The sequence below is a fragment of the Oryx dammah genome, unplaced genomic scaffold (assembly GCF_014754425.2).
Source record: "Oryx dammah isolate SB20612 unplaced genomic scaffold, SCBI_Odam_1.1 HiC_scaffold_17, whole genome shotgun sequence".
NCBI lineage: Eukaryota > Metazoa > Chordata > Mammalia > Artiodactyla > Bovidae > Oryx > Oryx dammah.
Window position 1 is genome coordinate 34,185,976 of NW_024070201.1, and position 23,143 is coordinate 34,209,118.

General features: G+C 50.1%; 1 protein-coding gene and 1 non-coding gene across 2 annotated transcripts in view; both read right to left on the reverse strand.

Moving 5' to 3' along the window:
* The window catches only part of OTOG (otogelin), an 88,138-nt gene that overhangs the window by 56,770 nt on the left and 8,225 nt on the right, over window positions 1-23,143 (reverse strand). The window contains exons 8-23 of the mRNA XM_040258258.1: window positions 21,531-21,736; window positions 20,567-20,697; window positions 20,195-20,301; window positions 19,683-19,792; window positions 19,163-19,291; window positions 18,192-18,300; window positions 17,880-17,926; window positions 17,254-17,399; window positions 14,946-15,078; window positions 13,884-14,061; window positions 12,119-12,243; window positions 11,012-11,224; window positions 10,216-10,408; window positions 8,788-8,862; window positions 8,506-8,549; window positions 6,857-7,010 (exon numbers count right to left, since the gene is read on the reverse strand). Of these exons, the coding sequence (XP_040114192.1) occupies window positions 6,857-7,010; window positions 8,506-8,549; window positions 8,788-8,862; window positions 10,216-10,408; window positions 11,012-11,224; window positions 12,119-12,243; window positions 13,884-14,061; window positions 14,946-15,078; window positions 17,254-17,399; window positions 17,880-17,926; window positions 18,192-18,300; window positions 19,163-19,291; window positions 19,683-19,792; window positions 20,195-20,301; window positions 20,567-20,697; window positions 21,531-21,736 (2,100 nt within the window). The remainder of the gene's footprint in view (window positions 1-6,856; window positions 7,011-8,505; window positions 8,550-8,787; window positions 8,863-10,215; window positions 10,409-11,011; window positions 11,225-12,118; window positions 12,244-13,883; window positions 14,062-14,945; window positions 15,079-17,253; window positions 17,400-17,879; window positions 17,927-18,191; window positions 18,301-19,162; window positions 19,292-19,682; window positions 19,793-20,194; window positions 20,302-20,566; window positions 20,698-21,530; window positions 21,737-23,143) is intronic.
* Window positions 584-655, reverse strand: TRNAF-GAA. The gene has a single exon. It is a non-coding gene; the product is annotated as a tRNA-Phe (tRNA).

Sequence of the window (23,143 nt, forward strand, 5' to 3'; positions counted from 1 at the left end):
AAAGCAAGACTCAACTGTACTCTGTTTCCCAAAGATATAGTTGAAATATTAATATAATAGCACAAATAAATGAAAAGCAAAATGATGGGAAAAGACACCATGTAAACATTAGTTACAAGAGAGACAGAGTGGCTATATTAAACTTACACAAAGTATGCTGCTAAGTCACTTCAGTCGTGTCCGACTCTGTGCGACCCCATAGACGGCGGCCCACCAGGCTTCCCCGTCCCTGGGATTCTCCAGGCAAGAACACTGGAGTGGGTTGCCATTTCCTTCTCCAATGCATGAAAGTAAAAAGTGAAAGTGAAGTCGCTCAGTCATGTCTGACCTTCAGCGACCCCACGGACTGCAGCCTTCCAGGCTCCTCCATCCATGGGATTTTCCAGGCAAGAGTACTGGAGTGGGGTGCCATTGCCTTCTCCAACACAAAGTATAAGTAAGTAAGTAAGTAAGTAAGTAAAGTCGCTCAGTTGTGTCCGACTCTTTGCGACCCCATGGACTGTAGCCCACCAGGCTCCTCCCTCCATGGGATTCTCCAGGCAAGAGTACTAGAGTGGGGTGCCATTTCCTTCTCCAGGGGATCTTCCCAACCCAGGGATCGAACCTGGGTCTCCCGCATTTCAGGCAGACGCTTTAACCTCTGAGCCACCAGGGAAGCCAACCAGACAAATAACATTAACTCTAATAACAAGGGATATTTCCTAATAATAAGAGTCAGAGATTTCCCTGGCAGTGTCCTGTGGCTAAGACTGTGCACTTCTAATGCAGAGGCCCCGGGTTTGATCCCTGGTCAGGGAACTAAACCCCATATGCTGCAACATATAAAAAAAGAAAAAGAAGAAAAGACTCCCACATGCAGCAACGAAGTCAAAGATCCCATGTCCACAACTAAGTCCTGGCACAGCCAAATAAATATAAACAATTAAAAAAAAAAAAGAATCAGCATGTTGCTGTATGGCAAAAATCACCAGAATATTGTAAAGTAATTAGCCTCCAGTTAAAATTAATAAATTAATTTTAAAAAAATCAGTTTATCAGCAGAACATAGGAATCTTAAATGGGCATGCACCAAGTATCAGAGCTTCAAAAACAGAAGCAAAAACTCACAGAACTAAAGGAGAAAAAAGACAAAAGCACAATTATAGTTGGAGATTTTAACACTCTTCTCCATTAATGATAGAACAAATAGGCAAAAAAAAATTATCATTGATGTCCCTATAAATTTGACAACTTCTATGGGATAAACAGCAAAAACACTAAATATCTATAAATAATTCAATGACAAATGTGTAAACCTCTGGGTGAAAACCAGGAAACACTGCTAAGAGAAATTAAAGAAGACCCAGGAAGTGGAACAATAGTGACCCACTTGTAGATTAGAGGACTCACTAGTATAAAGATGTCAGTTCTCCCAAACTGATCTATAGGTTCAGCACAATCCCAATCAAAATTCCAATGGCCATTTTGTATAAACTGACAAGTTTATCATAAATTTACATGGAAATTCAAAAACCTAGAAGTGTCCAAAAAATTTGAAAAGGAACAAAGTCAGGGCACTATCAACTTCTGATTTCAGGACTTACTATAAATCTTCAGAAATCAAGACAGAGTGATATTGGCCTAAGGATAGACAAATAGATCAATGAAACAGAAGAAAGAGTCCTGAAATAGACCCACATTTATACAGTCAATTGATTTTTTTTTAAGGTGTCAAAACAATTCAACAGGAAAAGTCCTTCTTAAATGGGGCTAGAACCACTGGATATCCATCAGAAAAAAATACAATGAAGTGACTCCATTTTATAGCAGATACCAAAATGCAATAATTTTAGATAGGCTATAGAGCCAAATGTAAAAGCAAAATTTATAAAGCTCCTAGAGGGTATATAGAAGAATATCTTTGGAATTGTGGCAAAGATGTCTTAGGACACAGACAGCATCATAAGGAAAAAAGTGCCAAGGTAGATATCACCAAAATTTTAAACCTCTGCTCATCAGAACTGTTTGGACATATTAAGACATTTTAAATAAATGAACAGGCAAACCACAGACTAGGAGAAAATATTTTCTATACATATATCTGACAAAGGACTTGCATCCAAAATATATAAAGAACTTCTGCAACTCAATTTTTTAAAAAATCAGCTAAATAAAAAGTGAGCAAAAGACTTAACTGGACACTTTACAAATGAAGATATGCAAATGACCAAACAACACACGAAAAAGTACTCATCACTAGTCACTAGGGAAATACAAATTAAAACCATAATGTTATTTGACTATGTTCTCACTAAAATAACAAAAATGAGAAAGACTGAAAACATCGAGTGTTAGTGAGGATATAGAGCAGCCAGAACTCTCACACAATGAGAGTGTGAAATGGTACAAATTCTTTGGAAAATAGTTTGGCAATTTCTTACATAGTGAAATGTACATCTACCCTACCACTCAATTCTGCACTGACGTACTCTTCCAAGAGAAAACAGCCTTATTTAAAATAGCCCAAACTGCAAATAACCTAAATATGTATCAACATTTGAGTGGATGATTTAATTATAATATATTCATACAATGGAATACTACTGAGTAATAAAAAGAAACAAATGACTGGGAAATGCAGCAATGGCTCAGTCAAAGACATATGCTAAGGAGAAGTCAGACATCAAAGGGTAGATACTGTATGACTATTTTCATGACATTCTGGAACAGATAGAGCCTATTTATGCCAAAAATAAAGAACTACAGTGAAGGGGTACGGGGAGATACCAACTGGGAAAAGACATAGGGCACAGGAAATTTTTTGAGGGGGAAGAAATGTTCTATATCTTGATGGAGATGTGGGTTACAAGAGGGTATAAATTTGTCAAAGGTCAGCAAACTGTATGGGGCTTCCCAGGGGGCGCTGGTGGTAAAGAACCTGGACTCTGTGGGAGAGGGCGAGGGTGGGATGATTCGGGAGAATGGCATTGAAACATGTATAATATCATATAAGAAAAGAATCACCAGTCCAGGTTGGATGCATGATACAGGATGCTTGGGGCTGGTGCACTGGGATGACCCAGAGGGATGGTATGGGGAGGGAGGTGGGAGGGGAGTTCAGGATGGGGAACACGTGTACACCCGTGGCAGATTCATGTTGATGTATGGCAAAACCAATACAATATTGTAAAGTAATTAGCCTCCAATTAAAATAAATTTATATTAAAAAGAATAAAAGAACCTGCCTGCCAATGCAAAGAGACACAAGAGATGCAGCGGCATTAGATCCCTGGGTTGGGAAGATCCCCTGGAGAAGGAAATGGCAACCCACTCCGGTATTCTTGCCTAGAGAATCCTATGGGTGGAGGAGCCTGGAGGGCTGCAGTCCATAGGGTCGCAAAGTCGGACACTACTGAAGCGACCAAGCCCCCATGCACAGCAAACTGTATACTTACGGTCTGTGTGTTTTACATACACATTGATTGGAAGCTCCATATTTAAGGGGGGGCCCACCATTTTGCTGAGGATGACCCAAAATGTGTTTCTGGAGAAATTTTTTTTTTTTCCCAGCCAATTTTCAGGATTAGAATCCTCTTCCGTTTCTGACCTGGGAGGCAAAAACTTTGATGCCACCATCCCAGGAACCAAGCTGGGGAAGCGGGCTGGACCCCAGTTGGCTTTCACTCATCTCCCTGTCATCACTCTGCGCCTCATCCCTGCCTCTGTCCCCAAGATCAAAATCTCTGATTTGACTTTTCTGGAAACTCTTCCTGTCCTTCTCCTGCTGGATGGGGTAAAGGAATCTGGACATTTAAGTGCTGCTTACACAGACTTGCCACTTATCCCACTGTCTTGCTCCCACCACCGCCTCTTCTGAGATGCCTGGAGCGTCCTGTTCCTGAAGCTGTCAACACCATGTAGCCTGTTTATCCTTGGCCTTCCCCTCTACAAGCATCAGTGTCAACCTCTGCTCTGCAGGTCAGTTTCTACACAGCCATCCTGGTTCCTTCTTCAAAAACTATTGGCCCATCTCATGCCACTGTCATCCCATTCTCGTTCCCTTTGTCCCTGGTGATTTATACATTTCTTTTTACTCCATTACCAACATTTCATTGTGGTTGTGAGAGGAAAAAATAAAAAAGCATGTGGTTAATCCACAATGTTCTACCTGAGGCCACTTAACCTTTCTAAGTCTCTGTTTTTTTAATAGGTAAAATGGGGATAATGACACCTTCTTCCGAAGGTCATTAAGAGAATTTAATTATAGACCTGGGCACACTGCCTAGCACTTAGTAGATACACAATAAATATTGGTTTCTTGTCCTTCCTTTCCCCATAATTGAATCAGACACCAGTGATGGACTGGCTCATCACCTTCCAACTTCACCCTCAGGCCCTTCCTTGCCACCCACCATCCACCACTCCCTCTTGGCCTTTTGCAGACCTGTGTGTATCCTCAGCACCTTCTGTGTGCCCACCACAGACAGGGACATGCAGGGAGGAGCTCTGGGCCTCAGTTTGCTCCTTCTCCTTAACTGTTAAGGGAGTCTCTCCTCAGGGGCATTTGCAAATGCAGAGGATCCAAGTAAAGAAGACAGTGCTATCACTCATAGAGAGTGCTTACTCTGTGCCATTTTCCAGTTGAGGAAACTGAACCTCAGAGAAGTTAATTCGCCCACCCGGTAAGAGGTGGAATCAGGACACAAGCCTGACTCCAGAGTCCATGCTCCTAACCACTACGCTATATTGCCTTGCGACCCCAGAGCCCTTGGCTCAGCACCAAGATGCAAAAAAAATTGGGAGCGGCACAGACAGCGCCAGATGCCTGCAGGGGCCCAGGAGCAATACACACACCCAGAGATTCTATGAAACACTAAGGAGGGCAGCAGGGGGACCAGGGACCCAGAGGGCCCCAGGCAGGGGTTGTTACTTATCACTGGCAGCCTTATCCCAGCTCCCAGGAGAATGTTCCATGATGCCAGGAAGTGCCTGTCCTTCCTTTACAGTTGAGACTGTAACAATTTCCCTTTGACAAGCCCCTGTGGAGTGTGGAAACTCCTCAGAGGGCATTTAACGCAGAGCATGAGTCACTACAGCAAAGATGCCAGGAGCTGATAGGGGTTCAACACTAACAAGGGGAAGAAGACAAGCTTCTCTGGAGAATTTAGTGTGCCCAGCTCCTCACAGCTGTTGTCTTCATCAGATCTCACTAGAGTCCTGCACGGTGGGTGTTACTGCCCTCAAGTCACAGAATGAGCAAACTCAGGCTCATAAACATTAAGTGACTCATCCAAGATCACATAGCTAGTGACAAACACTAAGCCCTCTGGACTGTGGATGCTCTTGGCACAGCACCAGGGCATGGGTTGAACTTTGAGAGGCTTGGAGCAGAGGAAGAGGATTCAGGTACTATCCACTCAGACTAGTCTTGCAAACAGCAGCAGGGCCTCACAGGCAAGAAGACTGTCACCCAAGTGGTCATGTCACTTGTCAAAGGTCACCCAGCCCTTGGAAACCTTCACATCCTAGCCTACCCTTCACAGCCTGGGGGATTGAAAAGGGAACCCCACTCTGGTTTCAGGATCTTTTGAGTTAAACTAATCCCTAATGTCAGGCGTTGCTTTAGAGGCTTGTTCCTCAATGTATGGTCCCCAGACCTGCAACATCGGCACCTCGTGGGAGCTTGTTATTAATAGAAATGCAGAGTCTCAGGTCTAGGATCCTGTGCGAGTTCTCCAGACCTCACAGGGGTCCCTTGTGGATGCCCTTGTGTGGGAAACAGCAGGCTCATGACCCATATCATGACTTCTGTTAAGGGGACTTGACCCCAGGCCTCCCAGAGCCATGCTCTTTCCGAAGGGTACGGTTTGAACTAAGCACAGTTGGATTCGGGTCATGGATCTTTGGGCAGACCACTTCCCTCCATCCAACCTTTGGCTTCAATTTTTTCATCTGCAAAATTGGAATAATGATCCCCCCCCTCCTTTCTCCCAAGGATGCTCTGAGATTGAAAGACATCACTATACCAAAGCGTTTTATAAATAGCAAAACTCCAGCTGAATGTTCCCTCCCCTCTGCACCTTAGAAGCCCTGACCCTCTTCTTACTTTCTCTGGCTGCCAGGCCTGGCCTGGGACTCCCAGCTGAGCCCTGAGCTCTGCACAGGTGGAAGGACACAGCCCCATGCTGCCAAGTCATGAGATGAGGCACCCAGCTGTCTTCTCAGCCTAGACTTGAAGTAAGACCAGCATTGGGAGTGGGCAGAGTGAGGCGCTGGGCCCTTGCAGTCATCTTGGCAAGCAGAATACCCATGAGGCAACCCATAAAGTCCATGCATGCAGATCACACAGCTGTGATGGCAGCATCTGACACCCAGGAGGGAGACCGCTTCCACTGGGTGAGGCTTGAGCCCTCAATGTGGTCAGAAATTTGCAGGGAGGAAGGCTGAGAGCTAAACACGGGTTTCCTCTCTCATAGTCTTCAGCCCATGAGACCTCTAGGGCAGGCTCAGCAACCACCCAGCGCATCCCCTTCAGCACCTCACTTATTTCTCACAACCATTTCTTGAGGTAGCAGGTATTATTACTATTCCCATTTTACAGATGAAAAGCTGAGCCTCAGAGGAGCGAGGCCCCTTCCTTGTCTAAGGCCACACACTGGTGAAAAGCAGAGAGAGGCAGACACCACTCCGGCTTGGCTCCCCACCCTCCTGTTCTTTCTCAGATTCCTCACTGGTTATGACGCTGTACCTGGGCAGCCCTGGGCTGGCGCCTCCCTGCAAGACTGTGTGAGGTTTACCCTGCCCCTCACTCCACCCTGTGGTCCCTGGTTCTGCCAGCCTTTCAGAGATGGAAACCCAGGGCAACACAGAGACATACCCCTGGGGACAGGCACATCCTGAGAGGCAGGGCCCACGGGCTGGCACGCTCAGGTTCAGCAGCTGCTGCTCACATGTCCTCTCTCTGCTCAGCTCAGGGTCGGCATGCAGGTCACTGCAGTTCACAAAGACCTGGCCCTCTGGGCAGGCAGCAGCTGGAAGAGGAGAGGGTGGTGCTGGCCAGAGCCTGGACCCTCAGAAGGATGCTTGCGACACCTGCGCCTGGGGTGGGTTCCTGGGAGACAGGGGGTGGGGCGGGCAGGGAGACCTGGGGATGAGCCTCTGGGGGATGCAGGCAGAGATGGGGCTCTGAGGCTTTCTGCTGCCCTGGCTGCCCCTGAGGCACACGACTGTGGGCTGGAGCAGAGTGTTATGCCACAACAGGACAACCACCATGGTAGCAATCACCGGGTGTGCCCTGTCATGGGCACTGCTCCCGGCTCTTCACCTGCATTTTCTTATTCATCCTGCCACAACTCTGCGAGGCATTACTATCCCCCACTTTCCCATATGATGGAGAGAAGCCACTTCTGCTTTCAAAAGACATGGTAAAGAAAGAAGAAGCATCCCAGAGGGACCAGAAGCGGAGCCAGGAAGCGGACAGCCATGCATTGTGACAAAGTGGCCGGGAATGTTTAACAACAGGAAAGTCAACTTCCCATTCACCTGTATTTCTGTGACATAAACCCACTCTCTCTCCCAGAGCCTTCAGTCAAGTCGGCCTTGTACACTTATACCATGCGAGTGATCTTTCTTAGGGAAATCAATAAAACAGGGCTGAGTTCTATGCCAAGCCTGGGATGGAACAGAGAGAAAGGGATAGACACCGGAAATGAGATAAAAGTCCCAAAGAGAAGAAATCTGAGGACAGGAACTACAAAAAGAGGCACACTTTCAGGGATACACAGAAAACGTGGGAAGGACGCAGGCATCCAAACAAGAGAGGAAGTGAAGGCTCAGAGCGGTGAAGGGAGTTCCTCAGGGCTGCACAGGTGGGGAGGGCTGGGCAGGATGTGGAGCCAGGGCTATCTGAGTCTGGGGGCCCGGCTCTTAGCCCCCTGCCATGTGCTTACTCTCTGATCTCCTCTGTGCTGGTCTCCATACTTAGCAGCATCCTCTGCCCTCCAAGGCCCTCCCTGAGGGTTCCAGCTCCCTGCCCATCCAAGACACTCACCGGCCAGTCCACCACTGTGTCATCCAGCACCCCCACCCCAACTTCCACTGCCTGTGAGGGTCTCAAAGACCCAGCCTATCCTTCCCACTGCTGTGACCCCCACATCCCACACGGGCTGGATACAGTGAGCCTCAGCAGACATGTGATGGTTCAGATGGAGGAAATCCAGGAGCCAGGGGAGGTCAGGACTGCCCAGATATGCCAGCTGGTCACCCCTGAGGGAGACAGTCTCGGCATCTCCTTGACAAGCAGGAGGGACAGCCTCTAGAGTGGAGGTGAGGTTGGGACAGGATCTCAGGATGCCACGCTGTAAGCTGCAGCCTTTCCCGAGAGGACAATGACTACAGAAAGCTTGGTTTGGCATAAGACCTGGGGCGGGCTCTCCTCATTCTGGCCTGTCCTCAAGCTCCAAACCTTCCTCTCCCCCATCCCACCTCCATGAAGGAGCCTGCCTCTTCCCTCCCAATCCCCCTTACCCGGGGCTCCGCTATCACAGCTCATGACTCCATCTTTGCAGTGGCTGCAGAGAGAAAGAAGCACTGGGGTCAGCCCACCCAGTCACTGCAGGGCCCAGAGACCCCGAGTCACTGCACTCAGGCCATTGCGGAGTTCAGACAGACATCCCACTGCTGTCTCTGGCTCCCTGTACAGAGAGGGAGGCTGTCACTTCATGGAAAGTTCCACACAGCTGCATTTTCTTTAGTTAGCAACTTCCATTTAAAGACAGGAATAATAACGCCGCTGTCTAGAAAGCTCACCAGTGACCCAGAGTTGGGACGTCGCTGTCTCCAGGGGGATAATCCATTCCTTGGAAGTGGCAGGAGCACTGGTTCCTATAAAAGCCGGGAATGGAGAAAGGTAAGGTGACTCTGGAGTCGGGGCAGGGACCACCAAGGACAGGGACCCCGCCCTGCAGCCAGCCAGGGGCATTCACACCCAACATCTGCTCTGATAGCTCGGTGCCTATACCACACCCAGGTATAGCCTCCCCGCCCCCCGCGCCGAACATCAGGCTAGGCTTCCCTTTCTCTTCCTTACAGGGGTCTGTAAAGTGGGGATCCTTATGCGACCCTCTTCATAGGTTCCTCTTTGTAGGTCATTTGAGGGCAAAGACTGTTTCCTCCTCCCATACCTCAAACAGTTGGTTACAGCCAACTGCAGGCCTTGGAACAGAGCAGTTGAGGGCTGGTTGGGTTGTCTATACTCATCCAACCTGAGTGTTCCTCACCATCTTCTCCCTCCCTAACTCCTCCTCCATCCCACATAACCCTCACAGGCTCCCCTCACTCACAACACTCAACCTCAAGGGGTGGGGCCACGGCGCACATCTGGATCTCAAGCGAGGACCCCAGCTCAAAAAGGGCTCTGAGTGAATCAAATGTGTCCCCCATCATTCATGTTGATGTCCCCCGCATTCAGTGGAATGTGATACCATTTTACAAATTAACAACAACAACAACAACAGGCCTGGAGGGGACCAGGGGTCTTGCCAGTCAACCCCGAGATCTTGTGAGGTCACCACCTTCCGCCTGCCCCTTCCACTCTGCCCTCCAGCCACATGGAGAACGCCCACAGCCAGGTCTCAGGGTACTCCCCGAGTCCCCTTCACCTGGAGCACTCCTTCCTCAAATCTCCGCTCACAAGCCACTCCTCAGAAAGGCCTTCCTCCCAGGTTCACCTCATGTGACATAAGAGCAACCCCTCCCTCCCCAGGACTCCCTGGGCTCGCTCGGTTGTATTTGGCATTGTAGCTCTTGTTACCACCAGATCCGTTAAGTCTCATTTATTTGATTATTTTATCGGTCTCACCAGCTAGAATGTGAGCTCTTGTGAAGGCAGGATTCCGTTTTGCTTGTTGCTGAATTGTCTAGAAATCTCTGGAACATACCAGATCAATCGATGTGTGTGGAAGGAGAAGGGAGATGAGGGCAGAGACCCTCTTGGCTCTGTGGGGTTGTCCTGTCTTATGGCAAAGTCAGGCTGGACCCAAGAGCCAGAGTTGGGGAGAGAGGCCTGGGTGGGAAGTGGGGATGGCATCTGATAAGCCCAGCTTATCCTCCAAGGCCTGCCCTGTGACTGAGATGAAGTAGGCACAGGAGAGGCCCAGGCAGGTACCCAGCTTCATATGCTCTGGAGATCCCCAGCTTCACTACCCCCTGACACAGAGCTCAAGCCAGCCTCCTCACCTGGGGACACAGAGGTCAGCCTGGGTGTCCAGATAGGTGTCTGGTGGGCAGGCACAGCCCTCCACACACTCGTCCCCGCTGAGGTCACTGCCACCATCAACCCTACAGGCCTCAGGGCCAGCCAGGTCCTGGCAGGTCTGTCCACACGGAGCCACACACGGGCTGTACTCCTTGGTGGCCTCACAGGACAGCGCTGTAGGGAGAAATGTGACCGTGCTTTGCCTCCCCCGCACACCCACAAGTTTGTGGAGTGGGGTCACCATCATAAAGAAGAGAACCCAGAGCCAGAGAAGTTAAGATATTTGCCCAAGGTCACACAGCAGGTCAAAGTTACAGCTGGGATTTGAACCCAGTCTGCCTCCCACTGTCCCAGAATGGCAGAGCCACAGAGGTAGATCCCATCTCCCAAGTTCAGCCTGGACCCTATCATTGGCATTTCCTTCTCTCTGCAGGGTATTCTTCTTAGGTAGTGATTCTGTGGGGGGAGTGGAGGTCGTCCCCTGATAGTCCTGCACTCACCCCATCACTCACACATAGATACACATGCACAGGTGTGTAAATACACACACATACTCTCTGTCTCTCTCACTTCCAGAGGCTGTGAAGATCAACTGTGCTCCCTCCAGCAGCCTCTCAGGGCCCTTGACTTGGGGCTGCCCTCTCTTTACCTGGCCACCAGCCCACTCCCTGGGGTCTCCTACAGCCAGTCAGGGGGCAGGGGCAGGTGGACACTCAGATCTGGAGCTCCGGCTCCTCCAGTGCTCTCCCAGGGCCACACAAGCATGGGGGCGCTCACCGCAGCCTGGCAGGCGGGCACGGAAGTCAATGGGGAGCCCGTGGCGCTGGCACAGGTGGGCGTAGTGAGCCAGTGTGGCACACAGGCAGGGCTGCCCACAACGGCAGGCATCTCGGCGGCACTGCTCAAAGTAGGGCACAGGGCTCAGGTACGCGGAGCAGGGCGCAAACAGCTCCCCCGTGAGCACATTGCAGGCCTGCAGGGCAAAGGAGGCTGGAGACAGACGAATGGGCGAGGGTCAGGGGTCTGATTTGCCTGGTGCTCTGGGCCCCAGCTTCTCCCTCCCTCCCCACAGCAGCAGGGACTGTACACAGGAGTGTGTGTGCATGCGTGTACGTGTGCATGCATGTATGTGTATATATGTGTGGTACATATGTGCGTGAGCATGTGCAGGCACTCACGCAATGCATTCCTCATGTCATGAGTCACAGGAGTGGACAAAACAGAAGACAGGCAAAAGTCCCTGCTCTCGTGTAGGAGACATTCTGGGTTGGGGAGACCATCCCTAAACAACTTAAACAGTAACTTCAAGGTAAAGAATCTAAGGAGAGAAAGTTGAGAAGGAAAATGGGGGTTGCAAGGTGGGGATGGAGGGGAATTGTGATTTTAAACACAGTGGTTCGGAAAGCCTCAGTGGAAAGATGTTGTTAGACTAAAACCTTGAAAGAGATAGTCAGGCGTGTGTCTATGAGGAAAGAACATTCCAGGAGAATGGAACAGCAAGTGCAAAGACCTGGAGAGGAGACAGACCAGGCTGGGTCAGAAGAAAGCAAGGAGGCCAGTGCTGCTGAGCTAGGTGAAGGGTGGGTGCGGGGAGGAGGTGAGATAATGGGGATGGGAGGAGAGTGCAGGGCCTGGCAGGGCCACTGTGAGGACCTGGACTTTTGCCCTGAGATGGCGGAGCCAGTACAAGTGTGCGTGTAGGTGACGGGGGTAGAACGTGAAGTTGGCTTCTGCCTGATCCTCACCAGAAGGGAAGGCCCATCCCCTCCCGACAGCTCCTCCTTTCTGATCACTCCTACCCAATGTGGTCAACCTCCTCACGCCCAGGTTCCCAGCTCATCTCTCTCAAACCAATCCTACCCACCGCCCCCCCAACCACCTCACCAGCTTGCGGATGCATGTCGCAGGGGTCCAGCAGGGAGCCAGAGACCAGCGGGGAGCAGGCGGATAGTGTTTTCCAAGAATTGCCAAAGAGCTGTGGCGTGCTCTCAGGCACACCCACTGGGGACCTGCAGCCATGGTAGAGCGACATTCACACACTGGCCCATGTGCACCCAAGTGAACACACAGCATACACCCAGGTAAGCATCCACCTGCTCATGTACACAAGCATGTGCACACACACAGGCAAACATAAAGCATGAGCACCCACATTCCGATGATACGTATCCTCCCAAATATGTTACGTTCATAGGTTCACATATACCACCAGCACACACACACACACAGCACAAATACATACAGACATGCAAACAAAAAGGAGATCTATGCAGACACATTCAAACACATACAACTACAAATGTGCAGGCATACATACACACATCACATTTAACAGGCTCCATACGGGTTTGGGGCCATACACTAGCTCACACTCCCTACGCACCCTTGGGTCTTCATGTCAGAAAGAGATAAACAGGGACATCATGAACCAAACTTCACCGAGTAAGGACTTCCTTCACCCTCCTCCATGGACAGTTCCCCCAAACTCCTTTTCCCTCCCTCTCTCTCCAGGTGGGAAATAGTCACACGAAGGGCAACAAAGGGCAAGGGAGAATCAAGTTTCCTAGATATCATCAGTCTCCATGGGTTACTGAACTGGTGTAGATGGTACAATGGCCAGAGGTCATAGGTCCATGAGGGGCAAATTCCGCCTGGCGCCCACCTGCTCCAGAACAGTGAGAACACAAGTTACACAGAGCACTATTTCCACCCAGGATTCACAGCTAGGCGTATGGCAAGCAGCACACACACTAAATAAATATGGTCTGCTCCCCTCATTCTGACCAGTTGCCCTGACACCAGGCAAGGAGCTGTCCACCAGGCAAGGCAGAGTAGGATGTTACATTTTAATATGTACCTGCATGGAAAAGCTCTCAAGTTTTTTGTATTCTTGATTTTCCAAACAAATTCTCATTTCTGGCTGAAGAAAGTCTCTCACATTTCTTTCTACATCACCCCATGCGTGTAACTTGAAGGACTCACCAGAACCTCCAGCCATCAAGAGCAATCATTTGTTTTCCTTTCTGGAAAGTCTGACTCTGTCCCCTCCCAAGTTCCCAAACTGTGTCCATGCCGAGGAGTCAGCATTTTAACAAGCTTTTGGGATGACTCTTTGGCACAAGAAAGACTGTTTCTTTGAGAAACACGTGCTGTGCTTAATCGCTTAGTCCTGTTCGGCTCTTTGCGAGACCATGGACTGCAGCCCCGCAGTCCATGCCTACTGCCCATGGGGATTCTCCAGGCAAGAATACTGAAGTGGGTTGCCATGCCCTTCTCCAAGAGATCTTCCCAACCCACGGATCAAACGCAGGTGTCCCCCGTAGCAGGCGGATTCTTAACTGACTGCACCTCCAGGGAAGCCCAAGAATACTGGAGGGGTAGCCTATCCCTTCTCCAGAGGATCTTCCAGACCCAGGAATCGAATCAGTCTCCTGCACTGCAGGTGGATTCTTTACCAGCTGAGCTACCAGGGAAGCCCTAAAGAAACGTACTTAAACTTAAATGTAGAGGAATAAACAACCAACGATGCACGTTTTGCACAGTGAGAACCCATGGGGGTTCTGGAGAAATATTAGACAGTGTCCAGGTGCACATAGTCTTAAGGGCCCCGCCTCCCCCTCTCCTTCCGGTTCCGGGGCAGGGCACATACAGGAAATCATCCTGTGTGTTGCCGTTGAAGGTGCCGCAGAGGCCCACGGTGTCCTCTACCCATCGCTGGTCCACCTGCAGGTAGAGCCGCAGTCCTTCGCGGTCGTAGAGCACCCGCACACCCACGTTGGTCCTCACGCGCAGGAACACCGAGGACAGCCTCCGGATCTCAAAGGCGTCTAGGCACAGAAGGAGAAGGGATGTAGGAAGTTCGGACAAGATCACCCCATCCACCGCCATCACCTGCATAGCCCACGCTCACCCCATACCCAGCCCAGTCTTCACACACAGTAAAGCTTTGCCACAAAGAAGTGAAGCTCTGGGTTGGTTTGGGGAGCCCTGAAGCAATCCTGGTCAATGATGAAATCGGGACCCAGGGAGAAGCTACCGCAGCAACCCCAGATGAGAAATTTCTTCTGGCATTCAGTGCCAATTAAAGACTTGCCTCCCTAAGCAATTGGTATGTTTCCTTCTCTAGCGAAAAAGAATTCTGTAACTACCCGTTTTGGGGTTTTTGTTTGTTTTTTTCACAGTGGCCACTAGGAAGGTGAAAATATGATTTCAGATTCAATTGTAGCAATTTTAAAATTTAGATTTAGTTGTAGTGAATTTTACATCTTTTGTGACTTGCTTTTTTTAAAAATTCCTTTACACCCCTTGCATCTTCACTCTTCTCAGCCTTGAGCCCTTATTCTTTTTTTCTTTTTAGTTTTTTTGATGCCATTTTATTTCTTAATCGTTCTGCCATTTTTGTTAGATTTTGTGCTTCCTGCAAGCTATCACAAAGCCCTTGTGAAATCAGAAAGGATAATAATAGAGTGGAGATGGAAGAGAGCTCCATTAATATCCTTAAGTTCGGAGAAGCCATCATACTGCCATGAAACCCACTGCAGTGGGGGCAGAGACAAGTCTACAAGTCCAGAGTCCATGTTCCTGGGACCAAGGTGTCCCCTGGCCTGATTCACCCAGTACCAGAATGTGGCTCTTGCCCATATAGCACTGCTTTTGCCAGAAGAGCCTGGGCTGCTAACTTTCAGCTAGCTCTTGTCCACCAGGGCCGTACCATCTGTGTAGGGTGGGGTGACCTTGTACTGGTCAAACAGAAGAACATCCCCTGCTTGGGTCAAGGTCACCTGCCTCCGAGGGTCCTGATGCAGAATCACTGACACCGACTGGACACAGACTCCATCCTGGTTCTAGTGAGAGAGGAAGGCCAAATGGGGAGGGTTAGTCTGTCTCCCTGCTGAGCCCAACAGAGCCCTCCAAAGGCAGAGATTTCAGCACGGTTTTGAGGCCAGGGCCAGGCTCCTCACAGTGTCAGAGACCCAAGGGACATTAGGGGTCCTCTAACCAAATGCTCTGATCTGGGGAATGAGAAGGCAGAAGCCCAGGCTGGAGAAGGTTAGTGGCAGAAGTAGGCTAATACAAATAAAAATGGTAGTCAACCCTCAGGCTATGACACAGAGCAGAGTTGGGCCCCAGATGGCTCAGAGTCCAGTCTCGGAAACACTGGCCTCCGCACTTGACTGCAACATAGGACTTTAATTTCATCCTTTTATCGGTGTTTGTGTAGCTCTTTCCATGTGTCACACCCTTCGGGATATCAAGCTCCACTCATAAGCAGGCAGGAAATGAGCTAATATTCCCTGGGCCTCAGGGTCTCATCCCCGAAATGGGCAGTACACATTGGGTCCATTTATACCTCCCTTCCACACAATCATACATGATAAAAGTGATAGATATAGTCCCTGACCTCATGAAGAATACATACTCGTGAGGGATACAGATTTTAAATAAGAGATTACAAAGTTGGTTAATTGTTGTGATCAGTGCTGAAAACAGGTGTAGGGTGCTAACAAGACTTAGCCTGCAGAGATAGGAAGGGGCATCCTGGGGAATGATAATAATAATGTAAAAATAATCAACAATAATATAACACATAGTAATGCTATCGATACAATACTATTATAGGGCTTCCCCAGTGGCTCAACGGTAAAGAATCCACCTGCCAATGCAGGAGACAAGGGTTTGATCCTTGGTCCGAGAAGACCCCACGTGCATAGAGCAACTGAGCCCCCCAACTATTGCGCCTGTGCTCTAGAGCCGGGGAACTGCCACTCTTGAAGCCCATGTGTCCTAGGGCCTGTGCACAGCAACAAGAGAAGCCACTGCAATGAGAAGCCCGTGCACCACAACTAGAGAGTAGCCCCTGCTCGCCCCAACTAGAGAAAAAGCCCGTGCATGCAGCAACGAAGACCCAGCACAGCCAAACATTAAAAAAAATGCTCTAAGTCTACAAACAGTAAATGCTAGAGAGGGTGTGAGAAAAGGGAGCCCTCCTACACTGTTAGTGGGAATGTAAATTGATACAACCAATGTGGAGAACGGTATGAAGGTTCCTTACAAAAACTAAAAATAGAACTACCATATGATCCAGCCATCCCACTCATGGGCACAGCCTGGGAGAAAACCATAATTTGAAAAGATACAAGCCTGTCAATGTTCACTGCAGCACTATTTACAATAGCCAGGACATGGAAGCAATATAAGTGTCCATTGACAGAGGAATGGATAAAGAAGATGTAATACGTATATACAAGGAATATTACTCAGTCATAAAAAAGAATGAAATAATGCAAGTTGCAGCAACACTGGATGGACCTAGAGATTATCATTCTAAGTGAAGTCAGACAGTGAAAGACAAATACGATATCACTCATATGTGGAATCTAATTTTTAAAAAATTATATAAATGAACTTAATTACAAAACAGAAACAGATTTTGAAAACAAGCTTACGGTTAGCCAAGAGGAAACGTGGCATAGAAGGAGGGATATATTAGGAGCTTTGGATTAATATACACACACTACTGCATATAAAATAGTTAACCGACAAGGACCTACTGCATAGCACAGGGAACTCTACTCAATCATCTGTAATAACCTATATGGGAAAGGAATCTGAAAAAGAATGAATATATGTATATGTATAACTGGATCACTATGCTGTACACCTGAACCTATCATAACACTGTGTATCAACTATACTCCAGTAAAATTTAGAAAACAAAACCAGAAAGAATGACTCACTTCACTGTACAGCAGAAATTAACACAACATTGTAAATCAAATGTATTTCAATAAATTTTAAAACAACAACAACAACAACGATGGCCAGGGCAGGGAAGTGACTCAGCCAACAGATGTTCTGGAGCCAGAACGCAGTCTGCTGTCCCCTAGATCTGCCCAGAAACAACAGAGAGCAGGGTGGGGCTGTGGGAGGACCTGAGGCCTTGCCCTAAAGCCCAGCCTCTCTAGGAGGCGGCAGTCAGGGGCGGCTGGCTGGCTGGAGCCTGGGGTCCCAGCCCTTACCAGGCCACAGGGGGCGTTCTGCAGCGTCACTGTGAAGGTGCCCGAGGAGCGGCTCTTGGCCAGGATGTACTGACACGTGGCGGGGAATGTGTAGCGGCGGCCGTCGAAGGTCGTGAAGTGGATGTCACCAGTCACTGAACACTCAGCTGAGGGGCAGAGAGAGGCAGCTGACCCGGGGGCCTGCCCCACAGGGTGTGCCTCTGCCCTGCAGTTCTGAGCGCCCAGGGGAGATGGCACCCTGTCCTCAGGAATCAGGGGGGTGCCTGGAGCCCTGGCCCTCCCTTTGAGAGCCCCGGTTACTGGGGAGAAGTCCCCCAGGTCTGTCTGAAGATAGACGCAGCTCTCCCCTCCTCTCCCTCTGACCGGAGACCAGGTCCTGAGCATGGAAGCCAGTCTCGGTCCAAGCCCCCTACAATCAGGAGGGACCCCATGAAAAACCCTCCCTGCCAGGGCAGAACAAAACCCTTCATCAGTCTGAGCAGTTCTGAGAACACAAAGAGGCAGGCAGAGCCAATGGGACTGAGTGAGCACCCCACCCCAGCAGCAGGCCCGGCCCTCTGAGCTTCCCGGCCCTAAAAGCTGAGGGGCTGAGAGAAGGGGTGGAGTCCCAGTGGAGCCAGACGTACCTGGGCAGACAGACGTGCTGCACACCCACTTGCCCGCAGTGCATGTGCTGAAACACAGAGACCATGGGAGTAAGGACTCACCTCTTCAGGGCTAGGATAGATGCTAGAGGGTTGCAAAGCTCCTTCCCAGCCCTCAGTCTTCCCAGCTCTAAAATGGGTGGAGATTCCACCCACAGAGTGGATCTGATGAGATCTGTGACTCGGAGGTGCTGAGTGAGTGCCCCATGTGGTCAGGCTCCTAGACCGTGGAGGGGTAGCCCTGATGCAAAGCCCCAGAGGTCACCATTCCCCTCCCCAGCAGTGGACACGGACCAGGAATTGCAGTCTTCTTTCACCACAGAGCCAGTCGGGTACAGGGTCCCATGGAACTCACAGGGACACTCAGCCGGTGCCACACAGCCCCCATCCTCGAAGATCAGCCCTAGGGTGACAGCAAAGGCCCACTTAACTCACCTCCACTCCTGTTCACAAACCTTTCGTGGCTCTCCAGGGCCTGTGATAAAAATCAACTCATCCACACTCCTTCACCACCCAGCTCACTTTCAAACTTTCTCCGGTATAAATGCATGGCTCAGGCCAGATCTGAATCCCCTTTGAGCAAATAATCCTACCTCCAGACCTTTGCTCTGAGAACGACTCACCCCACACAAAGTGCATGCTGACTAGCTTCTCCTCTCCATCTCTCAGAAGCCTGTTACTGTATCTAGAATCAGCTAAGGGGCCACCTCCTCCAGGAAGCCTTCCCTGATAATCTCTCCCCACAAATGAATTCCTGTATCTTTTCTTGTCTGAACTCCTGAGCTGGTCCTCACCATATTATGCCTCCGACTGGAGTTATACGTGTCAGTGCCATCACTGCAACCAGACTCAGATTCCTAAAGTCAACAACTGTATCTTTATATTTTTTTATCTCATCCTTACCAAGCAAGCTCTGCACCATTAGATGTGCTGCAGATTTATACACCATGAGAAACAGTACACGGATGAACGTTTAAACAAATACATGTGTGATAAATGAATAAATGAATGACTGTATAACTTGTCCCCATCTACACACCTTAAAAAGCTCAGTCTCAATGAAATTAAATATCCTGATGAATCTTCAAGAGCTACAGCTCTGCCCCTACCCTTACCTCCCTTAAGCCATTCATTCACTCATTCATGTATTGTTTGTTCCTTCCTTCCTTCATTCTACAAACAGACATGCCTTGGCCCCTGGCTTCACGCTCATCTATGCCAGGCCAGAGAAATGCTGCCAGGCACCCACTGAACCACTAGCATACCGTCAGGGCAGTAGCAGCCATCCACACAGGCTATCTCGCTGTCCACACAGGATGCCCGCGGCTGGCAGGAGGCCGGGCAGCAGGCGACACACTCATTGTAGACAAAGGCCTTCTCCTTGCAGAGCACCACTTGGAAAGAAGGCAGCATAGTATGGCCTGCCCACTCCCTTCTGGCCCCAGGTCTGCCAGGACCCAACTAGGGCCTACCCAAGCCCTGGGGTGGGGGTAGGAGGGCTTTCTTGGTCCCAGTGGGAGCACCGGGTGACCAAGAAATAAGTGAGAACCTGGGAGACCCTGAGAGTCACTTTCATCACACTCGGTGGCCCCAGATCAGTCCCTCCCTCTCTGAGCCTCAGTTTTCCCATCTGTCTCATGGGGATGGAACCTCAGGGCTTAACACTCTTGATCACTGTGGTTCTCATCAAGACAGGACATTGACTTGAGGCCTGGGAATGCCACCCACAGCCTCAGAACAGAGCTTGTCTGTATCCCTCCCTGCCCACAATCAGGCTGCACCTACTGCATGACCGGAGCTGGTTCCTCCACCCCTGCAGCGGCCGACCTGCCTGGGCACACGCCCGGGCATACTCTGCCAGTGCCCGGCACCAGGTGGCTTCATCGCCTGCTGATCTGTGCAGGGAAGCCAAGGATATAAGATTCAACCTGCAGCCAGCCCCCCAGCACCCAATAGAGTCTGCCAGGGTTCAGACGCTACAGCTGGGAAAGGGAGCCAGGGGAGGCAGCTAGGTATATAGACCCCTAGACTGGAGGTCGGAAAATCTGGGCTCTCATCTCAGCATTGCCCCTGACTGATGAGACCAGGGGCGGTCAGGCCCCATTTCTGGGCCTCGATTGAATGAGGATGGTCTGTCCCACCCATGCAGATATGTAAGCATTTCAGAACTTTGGGAAGCATATTTGTTCCTGCGTGGGATCATCAAGCTCAGTGGCCCACGTGCTGAGCCCCCACCCACTACTGGGAGAGGTCTCCCCACAGCCCAGTACCACCCTCGCTCCTGGGTCCCCACTCACTGGCAGAGATCGCTGGTACAGCTGGCCATGAAGGGCAGAGGGCTGACGTAGGCATGGCAGGTGTCAAAGGGGGATTGCAGCAGTGCCTCACAGCGGTCATACACACCCTGGGGTGTGGGCCAGGAGCCAGAGCTGGAGGCTGGCAGGGCCACACACAGCCCTTTGACTTCACCAGTCCCATGAAGCACCCCAACTTGGGCCCAAGGGAGAGAAAGAGGAGGATGGAGAGGAGACGGAAGGGGTGTGGACACCAACAACCTTGGTCCCCTGCAGCCAGTGACTATTCAAGAAGTAGACAGGAAACCAACCTAAGTCAGACGCTAGGGTTGGGGTTAGGGGGCCGGAGTAGGGGGGTCGGCCCAGGAGCCATACCTGCATGGTTCCCGGGCTCTGCTGCAGGCATGGGGGGCGGGGCAGGGAGGAGGTCGTGGGACCTGGAGGTTGGTTGGGGGCCTGTTCCTGCCAGCTGTGCACGAACTCCACCACATCGTCCGTCAGCTTCCCTGTAGGGCAGAACAAGCATGACCACAGGTGGGGGCCAGAGGGGGAGGCAGGTGGAGCCAAAGAGATGCCAAGAGAAAGGCAAGGCGTTGAAAAACCAGCCTCCTGAGCTACCATCCCAGTCTGCATTTCCTTACAGAGCCATTCTCTTGAAAGAGTTGTTTGGTAAGCATAGTCAAGAATGCTCAAGACCCTCAAGGTTCCAGGGAGCGGCTCCCTGCTGCTCTAAACTCAGAAAAGCAGCACCATGCCGTCGAGAGGGAATGAACGTGTGAATCTGAACAAGCTCTCATGCCTCTCTGAGCATGAGGTTCCCACGTGTGAATAGGGCAAACCATCCCCTTGTGAATTTATTGCAAGGACTACACGAGACGCTACAGGTAAAGTGTTCAGTGTGCTGTGGCTGCTCATAGGTGTCACTTTCTGGCCAGAGTTGCTCTGATTTGGTCTAAACTCTTCACTTTAACTTCCTGCATCTCTAGCTGGAGCCTTTTTCTCCCTGGCTCCCTCTGGCCCCTGCACCCTGCAGTCCTCAGCCCCTCCATCCCCCAGACACCTTGCAGGGCCAGCGCCACCTGGCAAAGTGTCCATTAGATCCTCACGCAACCTAAGTAGAAATTCTCATTACAGCTATTTTACAAATGAGGAAACTGAGGTCCAGAGGAAAATGCGGAAACCAGGTTAAAACATACTTGGAAGAGACCTCTGACCTTCCCCCAAGTCTTTATACCATGACCCCAGGGTTCTGTGCCAAGTCCCTTCCCACTCGTCCCAGACCAGCCTATCCCCCACCCCGACCAAAACCCCTTTGGAGGCCACCTGGCCTGCGCCTCACCATAGCTTGTCACCAGGTCATCCTGGGGGTCGGCATTGTTGTTCCCACACAGCCCATGGGTCCAGCCTAGGAACTCTGGACTCATTTTAATGTAAACAGCTGAGGTGCCATCCCAGGCAAGCGTGAAGGCCGACTGATGCCACACGAGGACATAGCCAGCAAGCTGTTGTAGACGCAGGTTGCCCATCACGTGAGGCAGCTGGAGCCTGCAGGATACAGCCCAGAGCTTCAGGGCAGCCACATCACCTCCACCAGCCCAGGCCCTTCACCAGGGGACGGCCATCCTCTACCCGCAGGGCCCACCATGTGCACAGGATCAGCCTCACCCACTGGCCACCGACACCACAGGGTCTAAGGTCCCTATTTTCCTTCCCCCTGACTTCTTGGGTGCTTGGAAGTCCATAGTTAGAAAGGGGTTCCTTGGTTTTCAGAGTTTTAAAGTTGCTTTTCAAAACTACAATTCCCCTTGATATCTGGTATCACAGTGAGGACAATCACGGGATTTTGAGCACCAATAGTGGTGACTTTTTATACAAAAATTATTAACATATATTTTATTGATGGTATTTCAATCAATAAAGGGCAGTTAGTTAAGCAGAAAATAATACTTAAAAAATAAAACTGCAATTTTCCTGGCAGGAATAAATCTTAGAGTGACTGAAATTGCCAGTTCCTTTTCCTAGACAGGAGTGATGGTATAAACAGACATCCACTTTGCTTATATTTTTGGTGGGAAGCCGGAAAGGAGTTGGAAGAGAAAAGGGAAAAGCTAAGAGAGAAGACAAACAGGACGTGAAGGAAAGAGTTCAGGGCTCTGGCAATCTTTATATCCTCCCCTGTTTTACTGGCACAGACTCTCTTAGCCAATCTGGAATTTAGCAACATTAACACAGATGAAAATCAGGAGGAAAGCAAAAAGAATGTCTAACCAGTCAAAGCCGGAACCAAAAAAGCCATCTACCAAGGCTTCATTCACAGGGAAACACTTTGGATCTTCATTTCTACACTCAGCACCAGAAAGCTTGTTTACCCGGTTTCCAGGTCTGAAGCAGGAAATGAGAAAGGGGAGAAGGGTCAGTGCAGGAGGGTCCCCCTAACAGCAGGGTGAAGTGGCAGTGGACAGCCAAGGAAGGAGAGGCCGGTGAAGAAGAGATGCAAGAAAGATTTCCGAAAGGACCGCAGTCTGGGGCCTTTTGATGTAGGAAGCTGAGACTTCACCCCTTAAATAGTCCCTCAGTCATCCCTGAGGTCCCAACAAGGTAAGTGACAGTCAAATGACCCCATGCCATCAGAAAAGGGTGAAAGTGTGCTCAAAGTCTGCCCTGATGAGGCTTGAACTATGTAGGATACATTCAGGAAGATTTCCTTCAACTTGAGAAAGCAAAAACCTGTTAATAATGCCTATACAGCTGTCTGGGAAACTTCACTTATTGCCTGAGAATGCATTGTCTGGAAACCCACAGGGCCTGAGAGTTCCAGAAAATCATGAGGGACTCATCTTTCTGTATCCCAGCTGACCTGCCAGTATGTTTCTGCCATAGTGGTGGAGATTCTGTTTGCCCCTAGAAAACAACTCGAGAAGGGCAGATGCTCAGCCATCTCCCACCACCCAT